Below are 22,268 nucleotides of genomic sequence, written 5' to 3'. Positions count from 1 at the left end.
AAGTAGCTAAACAATTTATAAATTCTCAGAAAAATCACTCGATTCATAATTTCATTAATAATGAATCGATTATGTGTCAGTTAACTATTTCTTCATTACTAAAGTCATTTCAGTCACTAAGTGAAACAATAGGTAAATCTGAGGACAACAAAATGGTAATTGAAAACAAAATTCAATTGTACAGTAGTAGGAACGTAGTAAAATACAGTAAAGCAAAGTATTACAATTTTTTTCTGTTTTCGTTTTCTAAGAAAAAAGAAAAAAGTTCTCACAACGGACGTTGTGCCACCAGGGGTCACACCTGCGTGAACAAAAACTCAAAAAAAGAAATTTATGGATGACAGCTGGATAGACCGATAGAGGACATCTATCTTTTTTATGTACAGCATCAGCTGTTTTTAAAGTGCTGTATAAGTCATGCTGAAATTGCAATATTTCCAGAATAGCGCTGTATATTCCATTTTTTTAAACTAAATTAAAAAAGGGGGGTGTAAACCACGTTTATGCCCATTACATATGAGTCAAATATAAGAAATCCATTTTTATTGTCGTTTCTTCCATAAAAAAAAAAAAAAAAATCTGACAGAAGCATGCACACCAGAGCCTAAAAATTAGATCAGGATTGATGGGAACGTGAACGTAATTCTACAACAGGACCAGCTTGTTTTGCTGTTTGAGTCACAAAAGGTCATTAAATCGTCTTAAACAATCAAGTTTGCTTTGTAAGAACAGAGAAACCCTGGGCTAGATAAAAAAAAGCAAAAAAAAAAAAGTCCAATATAAATACTTAAATACAAGACACATTTTTTAAACACATAAAAGACTTTGATTTGACAAACATCTGATCCTCATAAAAGTTGAATTCTATCTGGAGCGTTTTGAGCTATACAGCATGTACAACAATCAGAGCAGTCATGAAAGCAGGTAACGAAGCCAGAGTGCCCACCGAAGAGTACAGTACCGTAGCACTCGATGCATGTACACTATGTACAACGAGAAAACATTCAGAAAACAAACAGCAGTTTGGCCGCAGGTACACTTTTCAAAAAGCAGCGTTAAAAACAAAAAAGTTTGAGAAGTACAAAAGCAAATTGGGGAAACCGTGCAAATGAGAAGTACTTAAAATATCGTTGGCGTAATCAGGAAAATCTCCACTCTTTAAAATCACTTGGTGTAGTCTGGCTATTTTTTTTTTAATATTTGGAATTATAGGCTGATTAAAATTTTACAAAAAAAATCAAAAGGGTAGAAAGCATTTCCACCATCAGAGAAGTACAGCTAATTATTTGGTGTGATTGGAAACTTCACTGGAACTAGAGAAGAACAACTCCGATCTGGAATTGCCTTCTTAGTCATTACCAGTAATGAGCGAAGTTGTCCAAAAATCATCATTTGGTAAAATTTGAATGTGTGTGTGTGTGTGTGTGTGTGTGGCGGAGAGAGACTGTGGCTGAAAATAAATTTTTCAATTGGGAGTGCGGGGTGATTAAAAGCTCAAATCTAGGAAAAATCTGGAACTATTTCCATGACGAGACACGGTCAACAAATTCAGATTTTGCGTCACTGGATGAATGAAAAAGGATTGCTGCATGGAGAAAAAAAAAAGGGGGGGGCGGCTGATTTGGTCAGAGAGAAATCTGAGGTGGAGGGAGGCAACCTGAGGGTGGCGACAATCGCTTGTTGTTCCTGAGTGCTACGTGGAAAATTTGCGGCGTTGGGACTGGACGCTATGTACAACCTTCTTTTGTCCAACATTCCTTCACTTATTCGGATTTTACATTCGCCGACGCTTTCTTGAGCGAGGGAACTGACTCTGGAGAGCGGGGAGAGCCCGGCGTCGCGTTGTATTGCGTTCTCCCTCGGTCTACACCTCGTGGATGGCGATGCGAGGCGAGGGCCGGAAGTCGACGGAGGCCGACGAGCTGCGGTAGAAAGAACGACTCTGGCGGTGGAGGCGCGCCCGCTTGCTGGCCGCGCACAGGCTGCGCTTGCTGGACGAGATGATCTCCGTGATGAACTTCTTGCAGTCCACGCACACCTCCATGGCGGCCCAGTCCTCCGTTAGCTCCTTGGGGAGGTCCAGGTCACCTCGGGCCGCAGGGGTGGCGTCATCCTCGGCGTCCTTGTCCGACTTGGAGAACCTGAGGAAGACATTCCACATCACCAATAAAGAGAGCTGCTCAACGAAAAATTGAGATATTTAACAAGAATTATTGCAAAAAAAAAAAATAAATCTCTTGTAATATTTCAACAAATAAGACAAGTGTACGAGGAGATTGGATAGATAGATTTAAAGTGTAGAAAATGACTTGTAGACACTCCGGCGCAGGCTGCGGCGGTTCTGCGCCAAACCAAACGACCGATCCGCCATTTCGGACGAGGTCGAAGATATGGCCGCGTCATCTTTAGCCGTCGCGCCGGGGCCCAAAGTGTAGATGGGCAACGTGGAGTAGGGCTTGGAAGGAAGACGTATCTAAGGGCAATTTTGACACACGAGCATTAGTTTCAATTAAAGATTGGAATATTTTTATAGAGGGGGGGGGGAAAAAAAGTAAATCGCACAAGATTTTTAAAAAAATTCCTTTAAACTGTTGAGCCTGGTGAGTGACATGGGTGTCAATGCAGTAACAATCCGCATGGGAAAATTATCCCTGCAAAGCTTCAAGGCAGAGATCTTGCTTCAGTTTACACCCCCCACCCCCCATCAGACTTATTCGAGTTACCGGTAGATGATTCATTTTTTTTTTTCAGCCGACTCATATTTTCCTCCCAGAAAAATACATAAAGTTACGATATTTTGCCCCATGCCCCACCGCCACCCCCGCAAATAAAAAAAAAAATCCTCAGAAATGTATATTTGAGAAAACTAAAATGTCAATCTTAATCAAATAAGTCATATATTTTAAATATAAAATATATAAGTGTTACCTTTGTGGAGCACTGTGAGCACACTGGCCTGGAAAGAAGCGCAAAATCAAGTGTTTACTTTTCATCCTCTACAGCAGCTGAATTATTTATAAAAAAAAAAAAGGTGCCCTCACCTCTTGCAGAACTGGCACGTGTACGACCAAGTGAAGAAGGAGAACCTCTTCGCGCGACACGAGAAGCAAAGCTGAAAACAAAAAACCCCAAAAATATTTGCGTTAATACACGAGAGCAAGTGAACCAAAGTAAAAAAAAAAAAAAAATCCAAAGTCGCAATTCCACCTTTCCTTTCTTGAGCGCGTTGTAGATGTCCTTGTACTGCTGGAACTTCTCCATCTCGGCTTTGACCAGCACCTGGCGGATGTGCATCACCTCCTCCACCGTCAGTGTCAGACACTCCACCGGGAAGCAGAACTCCTCCTGGGGGGGGGGGGGGGGGGCACACATCACACGGGAAATTAGCAAAAAAAAAAAAAAAAAGCTCAACCGAAACAGAAACACCACCACCATCCCCAGAGCATCTGATAAATCCAAGGACAGTGGGACTACCCCAAGACAACTTTCCTCCCGCTCAATTAATCGACACGTGTAATTTGCTCATTCAAAATCTGTATTACATCTCATTCTTCCTTATTGAATGGAATGGAAAAAATACCCAATACATTGTTATGATCATGATGACGGAAAAAACAAAAAGAACGTCAAGGCACCTCACTCGTCGTCCAAAACTACAACAGGTCGATTAATTGCTTCGATGGGCCTCACGATCATGACATAGTGACTGCAGACTTTTGTGTGGATTATTTCCACCCGTTTACATTCACGGTGGACTCACAGAAAAACCATGCATGCTTTCATATCCCCTACCCCCCTCCTCAAAATGCATCCTTTAGAGCAGGCGTGTCCAAAGTCCGGCCCGGGGGCCAAATCCGGCCCGCGGTCGAATTTCATCCGGCCCTCGGCCCATGTCATAAAATCAGTGCCGTCTGGCCCGCAGGTTGGGCGCAATGGAACACGTGTTGCATTGACTGAGGTCTCGTAGACTGGTGAGTGATGTTTTATAGAGTACTGCTTCCCTCTAGTGGCTAAATGAGTAATAGCATTCACTAAATGAGTAACAGCATTCAGACACTAGAGGGCAGTAGCACTCTACGAGACATCACTGCGTGTTTATATTGACTGATATGTCATATTTCAAATGATCCTTGCAGTTGTGGATATGTGTATTGCTTGTTCATTTCCCTGTTGTTCGAGTCAAAGGTTTTGTGACTATTGAAAAGTCACGGTGATACATTTTATGTTTCAAATCAATCCATTTGCACTCAGGAGACTTCTGTTTAAGAAAAAGTCAAGTGAATAAGCAGTTGCATGTGATATACCGGTTTCAAATAAACCAAAAGAAATTCTTAAGATTGTTGACATTCAAATAAAAATGGAAATGTGAAACAGACTGGCTTACTAAAATTTGCTGAACAATATTGTTGTTCAATGTAAAGAATGTCAGCCAAGGTCGGCCCCCCGACATTTTACCACATAAAATCTGGCCCCCTTGGCAAAAAGTTTGGACACCCCTGCTTTAGAGCCTCCAATTGTCTTTCGAGCGGTGGCGCACTCGTTAGCGGAAGACGCGAGACATTTGTAGCATGTTTTTTTGCTTTTTTTTTTTTTTTTGGAGCACGCTACAAATATCCCGTGAAAGCAGATGGTGATGAGATAAAGCGCAAAAAGTGAAGTCCAGACTTTTTTTTTTTTTGGGAAGACATACCGTGCTCTGAGTAGAGCTACTGGCATCTTGGACCTGAACCACACAAGAAGGGACAACGACATCAATGACATTCGCGAACAAACACGGGGCCTTTTTGAGTTACATAAAGTTCACGTTAACCAAATAATCCCTCTCGGATGACAACGTAATTTACAGGCTGAGCACAGCGATTAAAGCCTGTTGCATCAACGTCTTGTGATTTTTGAAGGCCGCTTCGTGCGTTGTAATGCGAAAGGCGCTGCGGCGCATTACGGCGCCGACGCGCGATGAGCAAAATTGTGAATGTGAAAATATGCCGGGGATGGGGGGGGGGGATGAGGCGCGGTGGGTGCCGTTACCTTGCCGGCGTTGTCCATCAGCTGCAGCGTGAAAACAGGAAGTGGGCCAGTCAATTCGAGTGGTTAGCGATAGCAGACAACGCGTTACATGTGACGTCCTAACGGTTAGCGCCCGTGTTGTTGACATTTATTTCGACTCCCCTGGGGAAATGATTAAAAACGGCGCAGCTTTTGTCAGCGACCGTCTACGTACCAGAGACTTGGAGCTCTGTCTGGAGGGGGCAACGAAAGGGGCGGAGTTTGCAAGGGCTTCCTTTTCGATGGAGTGGCGGCGCACAGGAGCCGATGGCTGACGCTTGTCCGGCAGCGGCGTGGCGGACACCGGCAGGAAAGCCGGAGGAGCTGCCAAAAAGAAAAAAAAGAAAGAAAAAAAAAAAAAGAAGCGTGTCTGATAAGGATGTTCCAAAGAGCAGTGCTGGTTTGAAAGCGACCTCAAAAAGAAGCCCGCTTACATTTCTTGTCTTTGGCAGAATCTGGCGAGATGTCCATCAATGACGTGGTGGCGCTGGAGCTGCTCCTCGTCGTCTCCTCCTGTCGAGAAAGTTGCTTCAGGCATACGTCTGCTTTCGACTGTAATCGATCCTCGCGCTTATGGTGTCCTACGTCCGATTCGGAGCTCTCCAGCTCGGCCAGCGTGGGCGCCCGCAGGATCCTTTTCCTTTGGCTCAGCTGGTTTGCCGAGCCGCGCACTAGCGACTGCGTGCTGATGGCCAGCTTCCGGGGAGCGTCTGGGGTGTCTGAAAGACAAATGGGGGGGAAACGGTCCGTGTCATTTTCAAGGGGGCCCCGCAGAAGGCTAATGTTAGCATTTAGCTCGCAACAGAGCAGCTGCGTCCCAACAATGGCAAATAGGGTTGCAATTTTGTTTTCCCCGAGAGGCAAATGAAGCATTATTGTCAGAGAGGCATTCATTCTTGCAAAATCACCTCGCGGAGAGCTCACGTGTGCTGCTGTTTTGGTTCGATAGTACAAATACTCAACGGATAGTTGAGAAAATGGCTTGCTTTAACTCACTCTTGTGGAAGTTAAGGGGGTTTGCAAAGAGCATGTGATGTTGTGTACCTGAGGTGTAGCACAGATCGTGAGGAGTGCTGATGCTTTTCCCGGCACCTATGAATAAAAAAATATAGATATATATGTCATCAATGAGACAAAAACGATTCATGACTGACAAATTACTGCGGTGACTTCTGTCAACAAGCATCAGGGAGTGTCTAAAAGGAGGTGTGCGCACACACACAAGGAGTATTCCCGTTTACGCGTCGGGATTGAGGTCGTTGCCGCGTCGGGTTGGGACTCATCTGCCGTTTGTGTATTTGTCTCAGGCGCATGACTTATGTAACGGGAAGTATTCCTCGGGGGTGGGGTGGATTAGGGTGACGGCCGGCGCAGACGACGGGGGGGCGAGGCTGACCGTGATCTGACTCTGTTGTGACATGGCCGATAAAACTCGGACGCTTGGGTTGAGTTTCGGGGGACGGCGTGGAGCCGCGTGACTTTTGCCTTCTGTGACGAGTTGTCACATTTCGCCGCTTTGTGATGACGAAAAGGTGGTATTGATGGCAATTTAGTGTGGCCTTCAAGTCTTGTCAGAAAATTGGACAAAATCTCCAGAAGTAGGAAATTAACCTGAAATGCCCGCCTAGAAGCAAAATGGCAGACTGTGACATTTTGGCCCTGGCTGCTTGAAACTTTGCGAGTCTCCCTATCCGCTCTATGTAATTGCTCCAATTGAAACGAGCTTCAAAGGTTTCAAAAACTTCACAGTGGGAATAGATTTTTTTTTTGTCGACAAGTCATGAAACTTCACTGCCATGTGCCATCAACACACAAAATCCGTCTTCAGCTGAATGAATTGCATTTAGTAGCAAATGATAAATTCTTCAAGTCAATTACCGTATTTTCACGACTATAAGGCGCCATTAAAAGTCTTAAATTTTCTCCAAAATGGACAGGACGCCTTATGGTGCGGAGCGTCCTTTATATGCGCTGAGTTCCAAAATCTGACTGACAGCCGACACGCCGTTTATATAGAGAAAAGGCGGAAGTGACTGTGAAAGAAGTCGGCCAATCAGGGAAGGGTGGGCGTGTATATATACATATATGGAGAGGGAGAGAGAGAGAGAGAGAGGGAGAGAGAGGACAGACAAGCTAGTCCGCCAATGGTGAAGGGTGGGCGTGTACGTGGACGCCTCAAGCCAGTACCAACACTTGTATAGCGTGTGGCAATGTGCATTGTTGCAAAACAACTCCGGTTTTGGTTTCTAAGAACCCCTGAAAATAAATTCGACAAAGAGACATGCCTACGAAGCTCAGTTAAAACTTAAAGCCACTGGTTATGCTTTTGGCATGCGTGACCATCTCACAGCAGCGGTGAAAAATCAAGTCAAGCAAATGAACTCTGAGCTTGCCGTTATTCCCGGAGGCTTGACTAAAGAACTCCAACCGCTGGACATTGGCATCAACCGGGCGTTCAAAGTAAAGTTGCGAACAGATGGGAACAATGATCGATGGCAAACACAACTTTACAAAGAGTGAGAGGCAGCGCTGGGCGAGTTACGCCACAATACGCAACAACGAGAGGGAACGCGGCGTTTTTGATGGATTACGGTACTTGCACAATTGTTCAATTCTTTCTACACACACACGCGCTGCCACCACGTTTCGCTCTGTTCTTTACTTTCAAATGTGGGAAAGCTTCACACGAGAGAAATGTTGACTTTGCTGTTGCTACTCCTTCTTTCCGCTCGGCAATGCGTTGCAACTCACACTAGCATGTGATGCATTCAATGACAACTGAGATGTGCAGTCCTCTGCTTCTGATACAGAGGATGAGGACTTTGATGGATTTCTGGGTGATGATTGATCGAAAACGTGAGAACATTGTACGATGGCTAAATAAAATACACCCGAACTCAGTTCTGCTTTCGTTGCCTTTTTAAAAACGTGTTTTTATCTTATCTGTATGTCTTGGCATGCTACCGTATGCTTCAAGCTAACATGTTAGAGTGCGCGCATGCATGCCGTATGTTTAAGCTGGCGTATGTTTTACCACTGTAAAACTGCGGCTATTCGTACGATGCGTCCTGTGTATGTGTAAAATACAGAAATGTCACGCATTAATGAGACTGCGGCCATTAGTACGATGCGTCGAATAGTCGTGAAAATACGGACTACTTCAAAACAAAATGGACGATTTCCTGCGTTCTCTTGGTCACGGCTTCTGGGGAATACTCAATACATTTCAAGCTACACAATCAAACGCCCTCCAGGGGCGGAATTTTTAATCATGGAGGGCCGCCACGTACCAATCAAAACTTTTGGGGGTTTCCCCCCCCCCCAACATGGCTGCTTGAAACTTTTTTTTTTGGAGTCATGATAGACGCGTTCGGAAAATGTCTTCATCCAAGTTAATAAAGCAAAATCGAGAGCTGCAATTACGCCGACCGCTGTGAGTCCAGCTATGAAAATGGTGCGACATGTCAAGTGACGAGTGTATCTCTCTCACACACACACACACAGACACACACACAACACTGAACAGACAGACCATACAAACAGTGCATCTGAAAAGGGCAGCACAAAAAGGTGCGACAGGCGACTGTGTGGGCAAACCTTTTTACCTGATGAGTCAAAGCTGTAAGACGTGATAAGAGGACGGGTGACTGACACGTTTGTTTGCAAGTTGGAGAAAAAGAAGGCCAAGTCAACAACACACGCTGCTTACAATAATCTCTTCTATACGAATCATTATGCAACAAGTGTACAACTTCGCTTTAATGCTTTTTTTTAAAGAATATTTGAGGATGACTCGGTTTAAGGCCGTCGTTCTGATGAGCAACACAATTCAATTACCTCATACAACAATGACAATTTAATTCCCTTTTTTTAAATGGGGGGGGGGGGATAAGTCAAATGAGGACGGTTTATTTTTTTCAACTAGCTGAGGCGGTGTCGAATTGAAATCTTGCTAAATGCTTCTCTGTTGGTTAGCAACATGAATTCAACAGTTAGCTCAATGACGATATGTGAAGAATAACAGGAAAGTTGAAGGCTTTTATTTTTTCAAACTGCGGTTCGCAGAGTCTATTAAAAGGAGCGGCCGCTACTTGAGGGAGGACCGTAAAAACTGACCGTTGAGAAGCTTAGGCCGGCCTTGAGTAAACAAGAGCACTCAGTCAATGTGATACTTGTTTACATGAGAAGGCTTGTTAATTATGATGCGTTATTTAAGCTAATGGCTTAATGGGGCGTGTTTGTCTGCGCCCTCACCCAAACGGGTTCTTCGGGTCATGTCCGGAGAGACGGGCCTGAGCTTCCTCTCTGTCTTGATGTCCTCAAGCAGGCGCTCGTGGAGGCTCTGCGGTTGCGGCGGCGTCGGTTTCAGCTTGCGGGCCGACACCTGACAAAGATTGACGATTGTGGGAACAGCTGAGCATTGCCCTCACAAAGTCGCACCGGGCGCATGTCGTCTCACCGGATTTAGAGGAGGCCGCGATCTGATGAACTCAAGGATGACCTCGTGGGCGCTCTTCTTCAGCCTCGGAGGGATGTCGCCGTTTACCTGAAGTGAGGTTAAAAATATATCCATGTCTCTTTGTGTGAAATCAACCGAAACTAAATTATATTAAGTCATTAAAAAATTGTTCTAATATTAGAAGATGTCTTTTATGCTGTCAAGCAATACAGCAGGCAGAAAAGTTAGGACATTTTTCATTTTCTTTATAAAACTTTAAATGAGCCATTTGTGTTCCGTTTATACATTTCGTTATTCTCTGTATTGTTAAACAAAAATTGAAAATAAGGCTGATCATTTTTTTTGTGGAAATAACTCCATGCCTGCAGTGGGCGGCAGTCAAAACTGTACATTCTTACACTACAACCCAATAAATAATTTTCTTGGGCGGGTAGAACGCATTTTGTTTTTAAAACTGACATAATTCAGCAATTTTCAAGCTTGGCCAATAGGTGGCGATCAAGAAAATATTAGATGTGCCAAGAGTGTTTCATTATGGGCAAATTCCAAATTTTAATGACGATTTTGAGGATTTGAAGAAAAAAAAAAGAACCCATCCCCTAGATGAGGGAACTCCCCCAAATGAGACCTAAATGGACATAAATAAGCATTTTTAGTACGGGTGGGATGATTCACTTCCCGATACGATCCAAATCACTTGTGACTTTATATCACGATTATTGACTATACTGCGATTTACATTTCAACATCAGAGTTCTTGGTATTCTTCTCAAACAACACATTGTTTTCTCATAACATTTGAAAACAATAAATAATGCATCAATTGAATCATGCACTTCAATCAATGCAGCCAGATCACTCTTTCTGACATTTATATTCAGCCAAATGCCAGTGGTATAACATTACTGTACAACACATTCCTGGCCAGTCCCACAGTGCGTCAAGAAAATGCCATCTGCCATTTTCTTGTTTTGTTATGCTCAGGCACGGCTCATTCGGATCACGGTGTGACTGCTGAACGCTTCAGCCTGCTGACTCACGACAACACATTGGCACTGCGCTGCCATCTGCTGGAACAAGGTGGTAGCTTCACCTTTGAGTTTTGAAAAAAAAAATCCTGAAAATCGATTCTGAACTTTGACATCGACTTATTGAATTTTGGCACACCTCCTAATATTTAGGCTTGCGAAACGCTGCCGTTTTGTCAACAGACACCCAATGTGACGGAACAGTCAAAAACGGCCAAGGTGGGCTATAAAGCTCGCATCAATTGCTTACCATGACTTTGCGAAGCTTGTAGCGCTTCGAGCGGATGTCGTCCATGAGCATCTCGTAGGGCGTCAGCTGGTACTCGATGGGCAGCGGGTTGTACTGACGCTCCTGCACCTTCTTTAGCTTCACGCCGTGGCGCAGGTCTCGCATCACTTGGACCCAAAACCGTGCCTGTCACGGATGTTGGGTGGTGGGGGAAGGAAATGAGGGTTAACAAAAAAAATTATAAAGGTTAACAGTTAGGAAGACATTTGCTGGAATTCTAGCACATAGCGGTGCATTTCCTCCTTACCCAATCAGCATTTTGTAACTCATCCAAGTCTCGAACGGGTTGTTGAAGGGTTTCGCCTTCCATTTTGCGCAGATTCTGGCGTGGAGAAACGGCATCACCAAAAAGTCAAACAAATTAGTGGTAATTGCTGGCAGCGTGGCTACTGTACAAAAAAACAAGTCACACAGAGGGCCTGGTTGAGTAACATCCTAATTCGCTGGTATGTAAAAACACTGTGGCCACTCGGCATCACTTGGCAGGGCCCCTCGGCTAAGGTCCTTAAATAGTTGCATTTAAGGTTACCCTATCGGTCACTTCGCCGTATTTACAAAACGTAAGATTTGTTGCGACATTTGGCATTTTACCTCCTTGGCGCTCTTGATCTTCTCCAGGAAAGTGTGCAGTTCCCTGGATTCGGCATAGAGGGCGCGGCACACGGCTTGGTAGTGGTCCGGGGCGTCCGAAGGGCTCGGGAGGTGGGAGGAACACAGCTGGATGGGGAGGAGAAGGGGAACCAAAAACAATTCACACGGTAGATTAGCACTGGTGTGTAACGCAATGTACAATGAATAAGAAATGTTTTCAACAAAGCAAGCAGCCATCATATGCTACATGACTTTTGATAAATCAAAAATATTACAATCACTTATGCAATATAAAATATTCAATGAATTATTTTTGAATGAATACATTTTGGCCCAAACGTAGCATACATGAGCTCCAAGCTCAGTGAAATTCTTTCCACAAGCATTTCTTTTTAGCGAGACAATGCTCATTATAATACAAAAATACATGATGCAATATTAACAAAAACCACATTTACTAAATACATTTATTAAAAATAAATGTGAAAAATAAAGGAAGCCTTTAGCTCATTTAGGCATGAGTTGTTTTTTTAACAGTGCTTTAAAATAATACAAAGAAAAGATCCTTTTACCATTAGCACATTAGCCATGCTACAATCCTTATGCTAACATTAGCATTTAGCGATTGTATATTACCTTCGTCTTGGTCTAAAATAAATAAAATTCAAATTCCCAGTCATGGTGACATTTGCAAACAAGCATGACTTTTTCTGACATTCAACATTTACTGCATCAACACCCAACAAGGGTAATTAGTTTAAATCACAAAAGAGGAACCACCGGAGAAAAATCAAAGTCTGCCTGCCATAGATAAACAAAATATAAGAAAACGACACTTTAGCTCTTGTTGAACGATTGTTACACGCCCCAAAAAAGAGCAAAGTATTACACAAGCGGTGTGGTGTTATTGCAGAAAGGACATCAGCCGATGAAGCAAGTCACGCCAATGGAATACGGCGCACACTCATTCATTGCGTGTGTATGTGTGTCAGACTACACAGGGTCCACTATGAGGAAGTAAGCCTGTGAATATTTCCTCAGCTTATTGCGTTGGAAATACCAATTTTGTTCACAGGGCTGCGATCGGCAGGAATGTACAGCGTGACGGGCCCCATCAATGGAACCTATTGCACGGAAGAATGAGGCTAGGTGGGGGTGTGGGACTTGTGGGGCGTTCACGGCAAGGTACTTATGGAACCAAGGGAGAAAATGTCTTTGAACTAAGTTTTGTTATCAATTGTACTTATGACTGAACGTTACGGTGAGCTACTGAAAAGGAAGACCGCAGCATAACTGCAGTAGGCTAGGGAGTGATCCTTGGAGTGCACCACATCAGTGGCCTATGGTTTGATAATTGCCGAATTCCGCAGCATGAACCAAAGAATGTTTCCTTATGGAAAACCATAAATAACATAAGCAACATAAATTAGTGGTTCAAATCGTGATCCATAGTGTACTGGTTTTTACTTGCGGTAACTGTAGTACGGTCCTACCGAGATCATGTCGCAGTAGCTTCGTATTTGGCTGACGCTGTTGCCTGAAGTCGAGACAGACAGCTGCTGCTGCTCCTCTTCTTCTTCCTCCTCCTCTGTTGCCTCGTAGCCCTCATCGGGGCAGGCGTCATCACTCTCCACCCCCTGCGCATTGGTCATCAGGTCGATGAGGCGCTCCAGCGGTGGGCTCAGCTCACGCTCCTCGTTTTCCTTCAGGCCATAGTCCAGGGCCTTGTAGATCATCACACCTAGCGAGTCGATTACCTGTGGTGCCGCAACAATACGAAAATGCTTGAGTCCAAATTGGATTGAGACAGCACGAACTATAGCAGACCAAGGTGGAATCCTTGTGGGACACCACAACATCAACAGCAACGGGTCACTCTGTGGTCCTTTTGGAACACAAAAAATGTTTAATAATGTACCAGGGTCTGACCAAGGGGCAGGGGGGGAGGGGGGGGCGTTGGCATACATTTCAGTGGGCTACGGTGTGATCCTTGTAACAGACCCCAGCATTAACGGACTAGGATCAGGTCCCTAAGAAACTTCAAGTTGTGGTCTTTCATAAACATTGATGACAGGCTAAATAGAAGTGAAATTAAATTCTGGTCCTTGAGGAACACCACTGCACACGGCCGCGGTGGCCATTGGAAATTCCGGGAGACCACGAATGAGCGCTCCAACCTACTTTCCTGTCAACAAATATGCTCGGCAGATGCATTTCTGTTAAGTGCATGTCTTCCGTCGTCCGATTACTACCCCTCCCCCTTCAACGAATGCCACAATATAAACAACAGGGGTTATGGTTTAGAAGAAGAAGAAGAAGAAGAAGAAGAAGAAGAAAACCTTTATTAGTCTCACAATGGAGAAATTCCAGCTCCTTAGGGTACAAAATAAGATGAAATCCAGATTATAATCTGACCAGGAAAAGAGCATCACAGTACAAACCGAATCAAGACTGGAACAAAAATACAAAAGCTACCAAATTTCCCAAAAGTCAACAAGGCTCCCCAGTTCTTGTGCCCTTTTCAAAACATTGACGCAATTTCAAGTGTGAGGATTTAACGTGGTTCATTTCACTTGGCTTCTGATTAAAAGGTGCCACTTTCATTTGTCAGCCTCTCTTTAAACTTCAAAAAATAAAATTCCTCTGGGCTCTCATTTGCAAAATAACAACGAAGGCCAACTCCGGAGTAATTTTGGAATCTTTCTGAGGAAAGGAGCACTTGGGTGGCGACTTTGCAAAAAATGTGCAGAACCGGTTTTGTCTCATATTTCAATTGTTCTCCAGCAACAGGTGACATTTTACTAAGAGCTTGAAAAAGAAAGGAAATCCCCACCACCATTGCGGAGTCAAACATTTGACCCATGGATAGTTTGCAGTTCAATCTGCACATTACATCGCAATGTGATGTGGTCTGCTTTCTGTAATTTGAATGTATCGGAAAAGGGCAAGGTGGATGTAGTTGCGGTGGTAAACAGGTTTTTAAACAAGCCAAACAACTCCGGCCGTGCCGTACCAAGATAACGCCAGGTGCTGGGTGGCATGAAGGGGTGTGGCAGACCAATGCTTAAGTTGGACATGCCAAGAAGCAGGACCTGGCGAAGTCACAGGGCGTTGACTTGCTTGACTAAGAGAAGTCACTGCATTGTTGACATTCTGTGAAAATGACTCTCGCGCACTTTCCTCCTTCGCAGCTCAAAGACAGATTTCAAACTCTGTACTTCAGGGTCCACATGAATGCCAATCTTCTTAAAAAAAAAAAAAAAGGTTTTCCCAACTGGCTTTGTACTTTTTCTGCATCTCCACAGAAAACACATTTCCAGTAATAACAGTGGACCAAGTCTTGATCCTTGAGAAACCCCACATCACAAATAGCGGGCTAAGCTCGTCACTGAGGACCACCACAGCATACATAACAGGAAGCTGAGGTCCTTGAACAACAGAAAAATTTGAGAATTCGGTGAATTCATCGGGGAGCACCAAAGCCTGAGTAATCATGACCCAACTCCTGATCTTTGAGTAATACCCTTCATAACAATGAAACTTGAAGGTGTTGTCCTTGACCTCACACCTTGAATAAATAGCAGGGTTTGGTGACTACACCACAGAAGAAATTATGACGGGGCAACAGTGTACCTTGAGGAACACCATAGCATAAACGAGAGTGGGCTAAGGTCAGACTGGTGGGGAACGCCACAACATAACAGTGAGCTTTGGTCTCATCTTTGGGGAAGCACCACAGTATGAATCACGGTTAAGCCAGGAGAAAACCCTTGAGGACCATGGTGGTATCGAGACCTCCTCTGGGTTTCGAGGCTTTAAACCAACTTCACGAACAGCCTGCGTGGAGCCGATAATCCCGTTTTGGAGGTGAGGGCGGGGGGGGGGGGGGGGGGGGGCTGGGAATGAATATCCTATTGCTCAGTGTCGTATTATATAATTTTTTTAATCCATAGGAAAACAGACTAGACACAAGGAGTATTACAACACGGAATGACAAGTCGCGTGTCAAGCACAGGGAAACTAAAAAAACTGGTTCTATGCTCTGTTTTGGCTTGGGTTCCAAAACCTCACAAGTCACTCAGACATTGGCCTCATTTCGGGGGGAAACAAAAATACAAGTTGGTCTACCCGGTTTGTGCTCAAGTAACAGTGACTCAGTCTAATGGGTAACAAACAACAGGAAGCAGTAAACAACTTCACTGTTGGCAACTAGAGGACTGGTTCTGCTGTGGTATTCTGAAAATTACCAAGCGGCCTCCACCCTGGCAAGATGAAAGTGCTCTCAAACACACACACAAAAAAAAAAAACACATTACGGGCTTTCAGCGTGTCACAAAATGACCGTTGAAGAAAACATCATTTTGGCTTTGTACGGTTAGGACGTGCAGAAGAACCTGCTTGGCATTAAATATTGTCCTTGGTTGCGAGAGCATCAACTCAGTCACGTGAGAAAATTGTTTTGAAAAATATTGACTACAGGCACTTTTTCACATTTTTTTTTTGGAAACAGGTGACAAAATAATCCTTGTTAAACATTTTTTAGTAAGATGAATCAAAACGAATATTTTGTAGCATTCAACACTATTTACATTTGGCAATAACCAAACTAATTTTTTTTTATTTCAAAACTACATGTACTTCTTAAAAAAAAAAAGGGTGCGGAGCAAAAACAATTTATTTTAAACTTTTAAAAAACATTTAAAAGTTATATTTATTGATTATGATGATGAATTATTTTCACAAAAGGAAAGTGTGCGAGACCGTACAAAATTCCACATTATAAAAAAAAAAAAAACATGCTTTTCATCTAAGGAATCATTTTAAGAAGATGACCAGAAATGCGCTGGATTGCCACGTTATTTAGTCTTCAAATTTATATTGCCGACACTTCCTTTGGGGAGGAAAAAAAAAAAATAATCGAGGTGCTATACATGATTTTACTCATCAACAGCCAACCAGACAAAGCCGGCCTATCAACACCCGACTTAGTGTAACAAATCCTTAAGCCACGAGTTTTCCTCCGCGGGAACTCGCTCGCGCTGCAGCCGCGCTAACGTGCTGAGGGAGCATCAGTGAGTCACGCACGAACAGACGGGTAGGGAGAAGAACGACCCGTTTGTGTGTCGGCGACACCGTCAACATGCATGAGCGCGCCAACGAGGCAACCGTCTCAACCACAGCACGATTTGACGTAAACAATTTGCAAGTGCATCCTGGCCGGGGGTCGCCATGATGAGAAAACATCTTGTCACTTTGGGGCAGGTCAGCCAAAAAAAAAAAAAAAAACCCCTAAATAAATAAATAAATAAATAAAAATGCGCCGTCAGCGTCGCAGCACTGCGCCGCTCGGCCGAGCCAACGACGGCGGTTATGTAAGCCAGCGGGTTTAAATCCAGAGGTTTTCACTGCGGGATTTTATACCGGAGCAGGATGTGGGGCAGAATTCCTCTCAGAGAGAGACTGCTTCATAGCTGAAAAGCTCCGACGGGTGTCAATTTCCTTGCTGGCATCTGGAGAACCGAAGTACGTTATTCCGGGTTGGGAATTGCACATTTTGCCGACAATTTCGATGACGTCACGATATAGTGACGGTGTCATGTTGAATACTGAAGCGGACTTTCCATTTGTTAATTTGACGGCGGTTTTCCTCGGGACTGAAGGAGGTTATTTTAAACTACAAAGGAAAACCTTTTAGTGGGTTTTTTGGTGCTTTGTAAACGTACGGTGAAGATAAAACGCAATGTGCCCCAAAGGAACGCAGACGATTATAGCAGTCATGCTATGAGCAACAGTTTATAAAGATTAGACTTCCTGTTCTTATCGGATCCGATTACTCCCAAATTGTCAATGTGGTTACAGGTAAGTTGTCCCTCTCTCACTCACACACACACACACATCTTAACTGTGTGTACACTAACACCACGCATGTGACAGCGACGTCTCCACCCAACATTATGAGACTGCAGCTCCCCTGGACAAACATAAAGCACCTTCGTCAAGGTTTGGATTTTACAGCCGCCACGCAAAACCGAGGAACAGTTTTTGCAAAGAATTATTCATTCATTCATTCATCTTCCGAGCCGCTTGATCCTCACTAGGGTCGCGGGGGGTGCTGGAGCCTATCCCAGCTGTCTTCGGGCAGTAGGCGGGGGACACCCTGAATCGGTTGCCAGCCAATCGCAGGGCACACAGAGACGAACAATCATCCACGCTCACACTCACACCTAGGGACAATTTAGAGCGTTCAATTAGCCTGCCACGCATGTTTTTGGAATGTGGGAGGAAACCGGAGCACCCGGAGAAAACCCACGCAGGCCCGGGGAGAACATGCAAACTCCACACAGGGAGGCCGGAGCTGGAATCGAACCCGGTACCTCTGCACTGTGAAGCCCACGTGCTAACCACTGGACTACCGGGCCGCCCTGCAAAGAATCGATCATTAAAAAAAAAAATTAAATATACATTGATTTTTAAAAAATAATTGCTCATGTCATCTTCAGTGTCAGCCGTCCACTCTGGCGGCCAACGTGGAAGGCGTGGGCCCAGGTGATCAACACTCAGACATCTATTGGAGTCGCTTCGCAAAATGGAATAGACCGAGTAGTACTCTCCTGGAAAATGGAGTCACCCTTCAGTAGTTTTGTTGCTGTCGATTGCAAATTGCTCCATTGTGGGACAAATAAAGGTTTCCTTATCTTATCGATCAAGAATTTGGCGCTTTGACGCCAGAGAGTCACATGCTAAAAGAGATTCAAGGCAAATTGTTGAGGGGCTGTCCCCAAAGCAGTTGTTATCTGGACTTCCCTTGGATGAAAAAAAAAAAAAACACATGCACTCAAGTCCTATCTCCGTATTTTCCTCTCCTTACTGGCCCGAACCTGTGACTGATAAATTCTTGCCCTTGGTTGGAGTCTATCGTGGGGGTTTTTTCCCCCACTTTTCTACTCAACCGTTTCCTTTCACCTCTACGATATCAGGGTGCTTAACTCATTCACTCCCAAAGACGTTTTTAAACGTCTTTTCAGTCTTGGTCCAGAATTGGCTGGTACTGAATGAGTTAATAGCGACCCGCTAGGATTCTGCTTCAATCTCCCCCTTGATTGGTTATTGCTGTCTTGTCTATATTTCCTCAACAGGTTTGTAACTGGGAACCAAATTCCTTGTGTGATTCTTACATACACGGCCAATAAATCCGATTCGGATACTTCGCAAAAGCAAGTGACCGTCCTCTTGGAAAGTTCTTTTTCAAAAGGTCTTGGCACCACAAGTGACGCAATAAATAAACCAAACACTCACCTCCAGCGACGACGGCGCTGATCCGTATTTATCTGCAAAGACAAGACAGAGACACACCCGCTGTTATTCGTATTATTCATGCGCCATTGTGCCACGAGAAAACATCGCGTGCGGAACATTCCACGACGACGATGAGCTCATCATGACACCCAACAACGGCGTGCAGAAAACAAAAATCTATATACTTAATATTCCACTGTGGGATGACGCGGAAGCTTAAAACCAAGAGCCCCCCCCCCAAAAAAAAAAAACTACGGCATGTGTTGATGTGCAAATATTTTTAAAATAACTTTCACTTTGGTTCATGCATTCGCGAAGCCTTTTCTGGGCATTTGCGACGTGTCGATGAGAATAAGAGCTACCGTTAGTCGATTCCTATGACCAGCGAAGCTGAATATCAACGAGCTCGAGTGACAGAAAGTGAAAGCGGGCTAAAAGTACAGCAGCGATTGCGCTGCAGACTTTAACACGGTGCCACCTCATCGCCGTCGAGTACTTTGGACCCTCCCGTATGCCGCCATGCTTCCTTCCGCATCCCAACTTTGGATTACAATCATGTGAATTTTATCCCCGTGCATATGAACGCGCTTGCCAGTTGAGGTCACTCACTGCAAATTGACACGGGAGAGAAAATAAGAAAGTCATCCATTGTCATTCATTGTTCGTCGGGGGATGGTGGGGGGTGTGTGTGTGGGGGGGGGACAAGGAGCTCTGTGTTGCTGTCAAGGAGGCGGCGGCGTTTTCGTTGGCAGAGTCCACCTTGCCGAGAACCGAGTAACGCAAATGGAAATGTTTTCTGCCATTTCATGAAATGCAAAAGGCAGAGATTTTTTTTTGGGGGGGGGGGTTACATTTTGATTCTTTTTTTTATTTTTAGATTTGCCGTGTGACATCATCCATCCATCCATTTTCTGATCCACAAGGGTCGCGGGAGGTGCTGGAGCCTATCCCAGCCATCTTCGGGCAGTAGGCGGGGGGTGGGGGGGGGACACCCTGAACCGGTTGCCAGCCAATCGCGGATGTTACATTGTGCAAACATCAAAATGCGTCAGTTAGTCCAACAGGGTGGACACTGGACATTGACAGGATGGACATTTGGGGGCTATTAGCATTTTATGAGTAGCGTTTCATGAATGGCAAGCCGACTCTGAACTAAGCATATTTGGAATTCCTGAAAACGTTGATCTTTCACTGCTGTGTGGCGAGCGGCCCTGTTGCCACCTTTGCTCATGTGCAGGGCCGTATGCCAGCCGCGTAAGCGCCCGTGCTTTCATTCATCCTAAGTGGACTCACATCAGGCTGATCACGCTCCCGTAAGGACGCAGAAATGTTCCAAAAATAAAGCTCCATTGCAGGCCACACAAACGGGCGAATTGCGCTCATGGGTGCTCTTTGCATCTGATTGCCGTATTTTTTTTCCCTCTGTCAAGCTAGTGCCAAGATGTTTGTGGTGGCAGGGTGACATTCCAGCCAAAAGAAACATTAGCGGGTGGTTCTGCAACGCTTATATCACGACATGAGTGGCATTTGAGTTTTGTAAAAAAAAGGAACAAAACAGGTCATGCAGCACCTATGGCCTGAAACGGCTGATTCAAACCAAACTGCCGCACTTACTGTGTGTTTTTGGGAGAAAACCACTTGAGAATTTCTTTTGGAGGGGTTCGACTCATGATAGACACGTCAACCAAAGTTTATGTTGCCAACTAAAACTGGCTTAGGGGCTTAATTTTGGAAAACGTGTTTCCGTCTAGTAAATCTTGATGGCAAAGTGGAATAAACAAGAGTTCAAAAAAACGCTTAAACGCGTTTCTGTGAAGGTTAACGTAGCCAGGTTTGCATATGTAAACTAATAAAACACCCATGACATATTTCTCCAAGATATCATAAAACCGCTCGGTTTAACGCAGTGTAGTGACAAAAGTAAATTGCAAAATCGACCTCCAAGTGTACCTAATGACGAGCATGAACGTAGCCGAGTTGCTTTTTTGGTGCACTGTCAAAGGGACCCCCCCATCACGTGATACATTGTTTACTAACCCACCACGAGCACACACACCTCCACTTCAACAAATCATACAAACTTCGCTTTGTGTGTCATTTTCCTCGCCAACAAAAACACCGCATTTTGAAGCTAATTTAAAATACGCGGTAAAGGCAACATGTGTCATTTATAAAGAGGTGACCTGCCTGAGGGGCGCTCAGAGCGCAGCGTGACGGTGCCATCCCGGCTAATTCTCACATCCCCGGGTCCCTCGATCCTCTGCGGGGAGTTCCCAGCACCACCGGGGCTCTTTGAGTCCTTCCTCCGGGGCCGCCCCGCCGCCAGCGTTCGGCAGCACTGGTAGCACACCGCCCAGGCTTGCTCCTCGTTAATGGGCTGGCTGTAGAGCGAGAGGATTTCGGCCAGGGACACGTCCATTTTCTCCATTTCGGGCTCCGGCTCCTCGGAGCCCGCCGCGTCCATGTTGACGTCGCAGCCGGCGGAGGAGTTCAAGGTGGCGGCGAAGTCGCGGGCAACGCTCGGTGAAGTCAGCAGCCCGTCGTTGGTACCCGGTCCCTTGGACATGCTCGGCTGGCGTTATGTCACCCGCATAACGACGACGAGAAGAATGTACGCAAATGAAGTCGTTTTGACACCGAAACGGATGCTACGGTTGCTAGTCGGTTGTTAGCTGTCGAGCGAATGAGCGACGATGCACCAACTGCAGGAAGCCAATTTAAAACTAGCAGACAGTCTTCCGCGTGGTCCCAGTGCCGTTAGATTAATAGTGCGACGCTGCGGAAACCGGAAATAGACAATAGCAATTATTTTAGGGAAATTACTGACAGATTTGCTCTACGTTCAACTCTCAGTATGATTTTACATTACATGAATAAGATCCTCGTTCAATTACCTTGGAAAATACGGTTTTCGTCCGGGGTACTTGCTTTAATTTTGAAATTAAACGAGAAGTTCTTTGCCAGTGCGACTTGCTGGTCCGATACCGGCCACGTATTGGCCGTTTGAAAACGTTTATTATATCCCACCCCCCAAAAAAATAAAAAACACCAAAGATTTTAAAATTGGAACACCAAATACAAACAACAATGATTTGTTAGCAAACAAATCACCATTTCAGTTGAGCTGCCAAGTATAAAGCCACCAGGGACCCCCCCCCCCCCCTCCACCACGCGGGTACTGTATGTCATTTACAACAATTTTAAAACAATACAAAAGAGCCGGCCAGCATAAAAACAAGTAAACCAAAAACATTTGAAATGGTGGCACAATGTGCTCAATCAAGCAACTGTTGTGACGTCAATTCTTTTCATTTTTTCAATTATTCATTGATATTTTAAAAAATCTGCACATGAACATACATTTCTATTTTTGCCTCTTTTAAAGTATTGGTGTAAAATGGAGGTCCTGTATATCAGCCAGCTTGACCTTGAGACGTTTGTCCAAAGTAAGCGAGGCGAGCGGTGGATCGGTTGCCTGGCGTCGGCGTCCCTTCTCGTCTGGTTCCAGCGACTGGGCCTTCTCATTGCCGCGGCGGGCGCCCCCCACGGGCGGAACGGG

At 44.8% G+C, this 22,268-nt stretch overlaps 1 protein-coding gene across 4 annotated transcripts; it reads right to left on the bottom strand.

Moving 5' to 3' along the window:
• Window positions 1–528: 528 nt before the first annotated feature.
• Window positions 529–21,456, bottom strand: LOC127603903 (protein spire homolog 1-like). 4 transcript variants are annotated; one of them, XM_052070592.1, is made up of 19 exons: window positions 20,897–21,456; window positions 18,710–18,741; window positions 12,907–13,170; window positions 11,414–11,539; window positions 11,070–11,144; window positions 10,784–10,948; window positions 9,506–9,592; window positions 9,301–9,430; window positions 6,091–6,138; window positions 5,632–5,765; window positions 5,481–5,559; window positions 5,222–5,370; window positions 5,029–5,049; window positions 4,691–4,723; window positions 3,208–3,345; window positions 3,042–3,112; window positions 2,929–2,956; window positions 2,310–2,473; window positions 529–2,141 (listed from the first exon to the last, which is right to left on the bottom strand). In XM_052070592.1, exons 1-19 carry the CDS (start codon window positions 21,273–21,275, stop codon window positions 1,865–1,867), a joined length of 2,400 nt encoding a protein of 799 aa, XP_051926552.1. In that variant the 5' UTR covers window positions 21,276–21,456; the 3' UTR covers window positions 529–1,864. The 4 variants fall into 4 exon arrangements, with proteins under 4 accessions (XP_051926552.1, XP_051926555.1, XP_051926554.1 ...); XM_052070595.1 differs by lacking the exon at window positions 4,691–4,723 and having other exon boundaries at window positions 20,897–21,455; XM_052070594.1 differs by lacking the exon at window positions 5,029–5,049 and having other exon boundaries at window positions 20,897–21,455.
• Between the last annotated feature and the right edge of the window lie 812 nt (window positions 21,457–22,268).

This window comes from Hippocampus zosterae, chromosome 7 (assembly GCF_025434085.1).
Source record: "Hippocampus zosterae strain Florida chromosome 7, ASM2543408v3, whole genome shotgun sequence".
In the NCBI taxonomy this organism is placed as follows: Eukaryota; Metazoa; Chordata; class Actinopteri; order Syngnathiformes; family Syngnathidae; genus Hippocampus; species Hippocampus zosterae.
The sequence above is the reverse complement of the archived record's forward strand: the minus strand, read 5'-3'. Positions and strand labels throughout refer to the sequence as shown.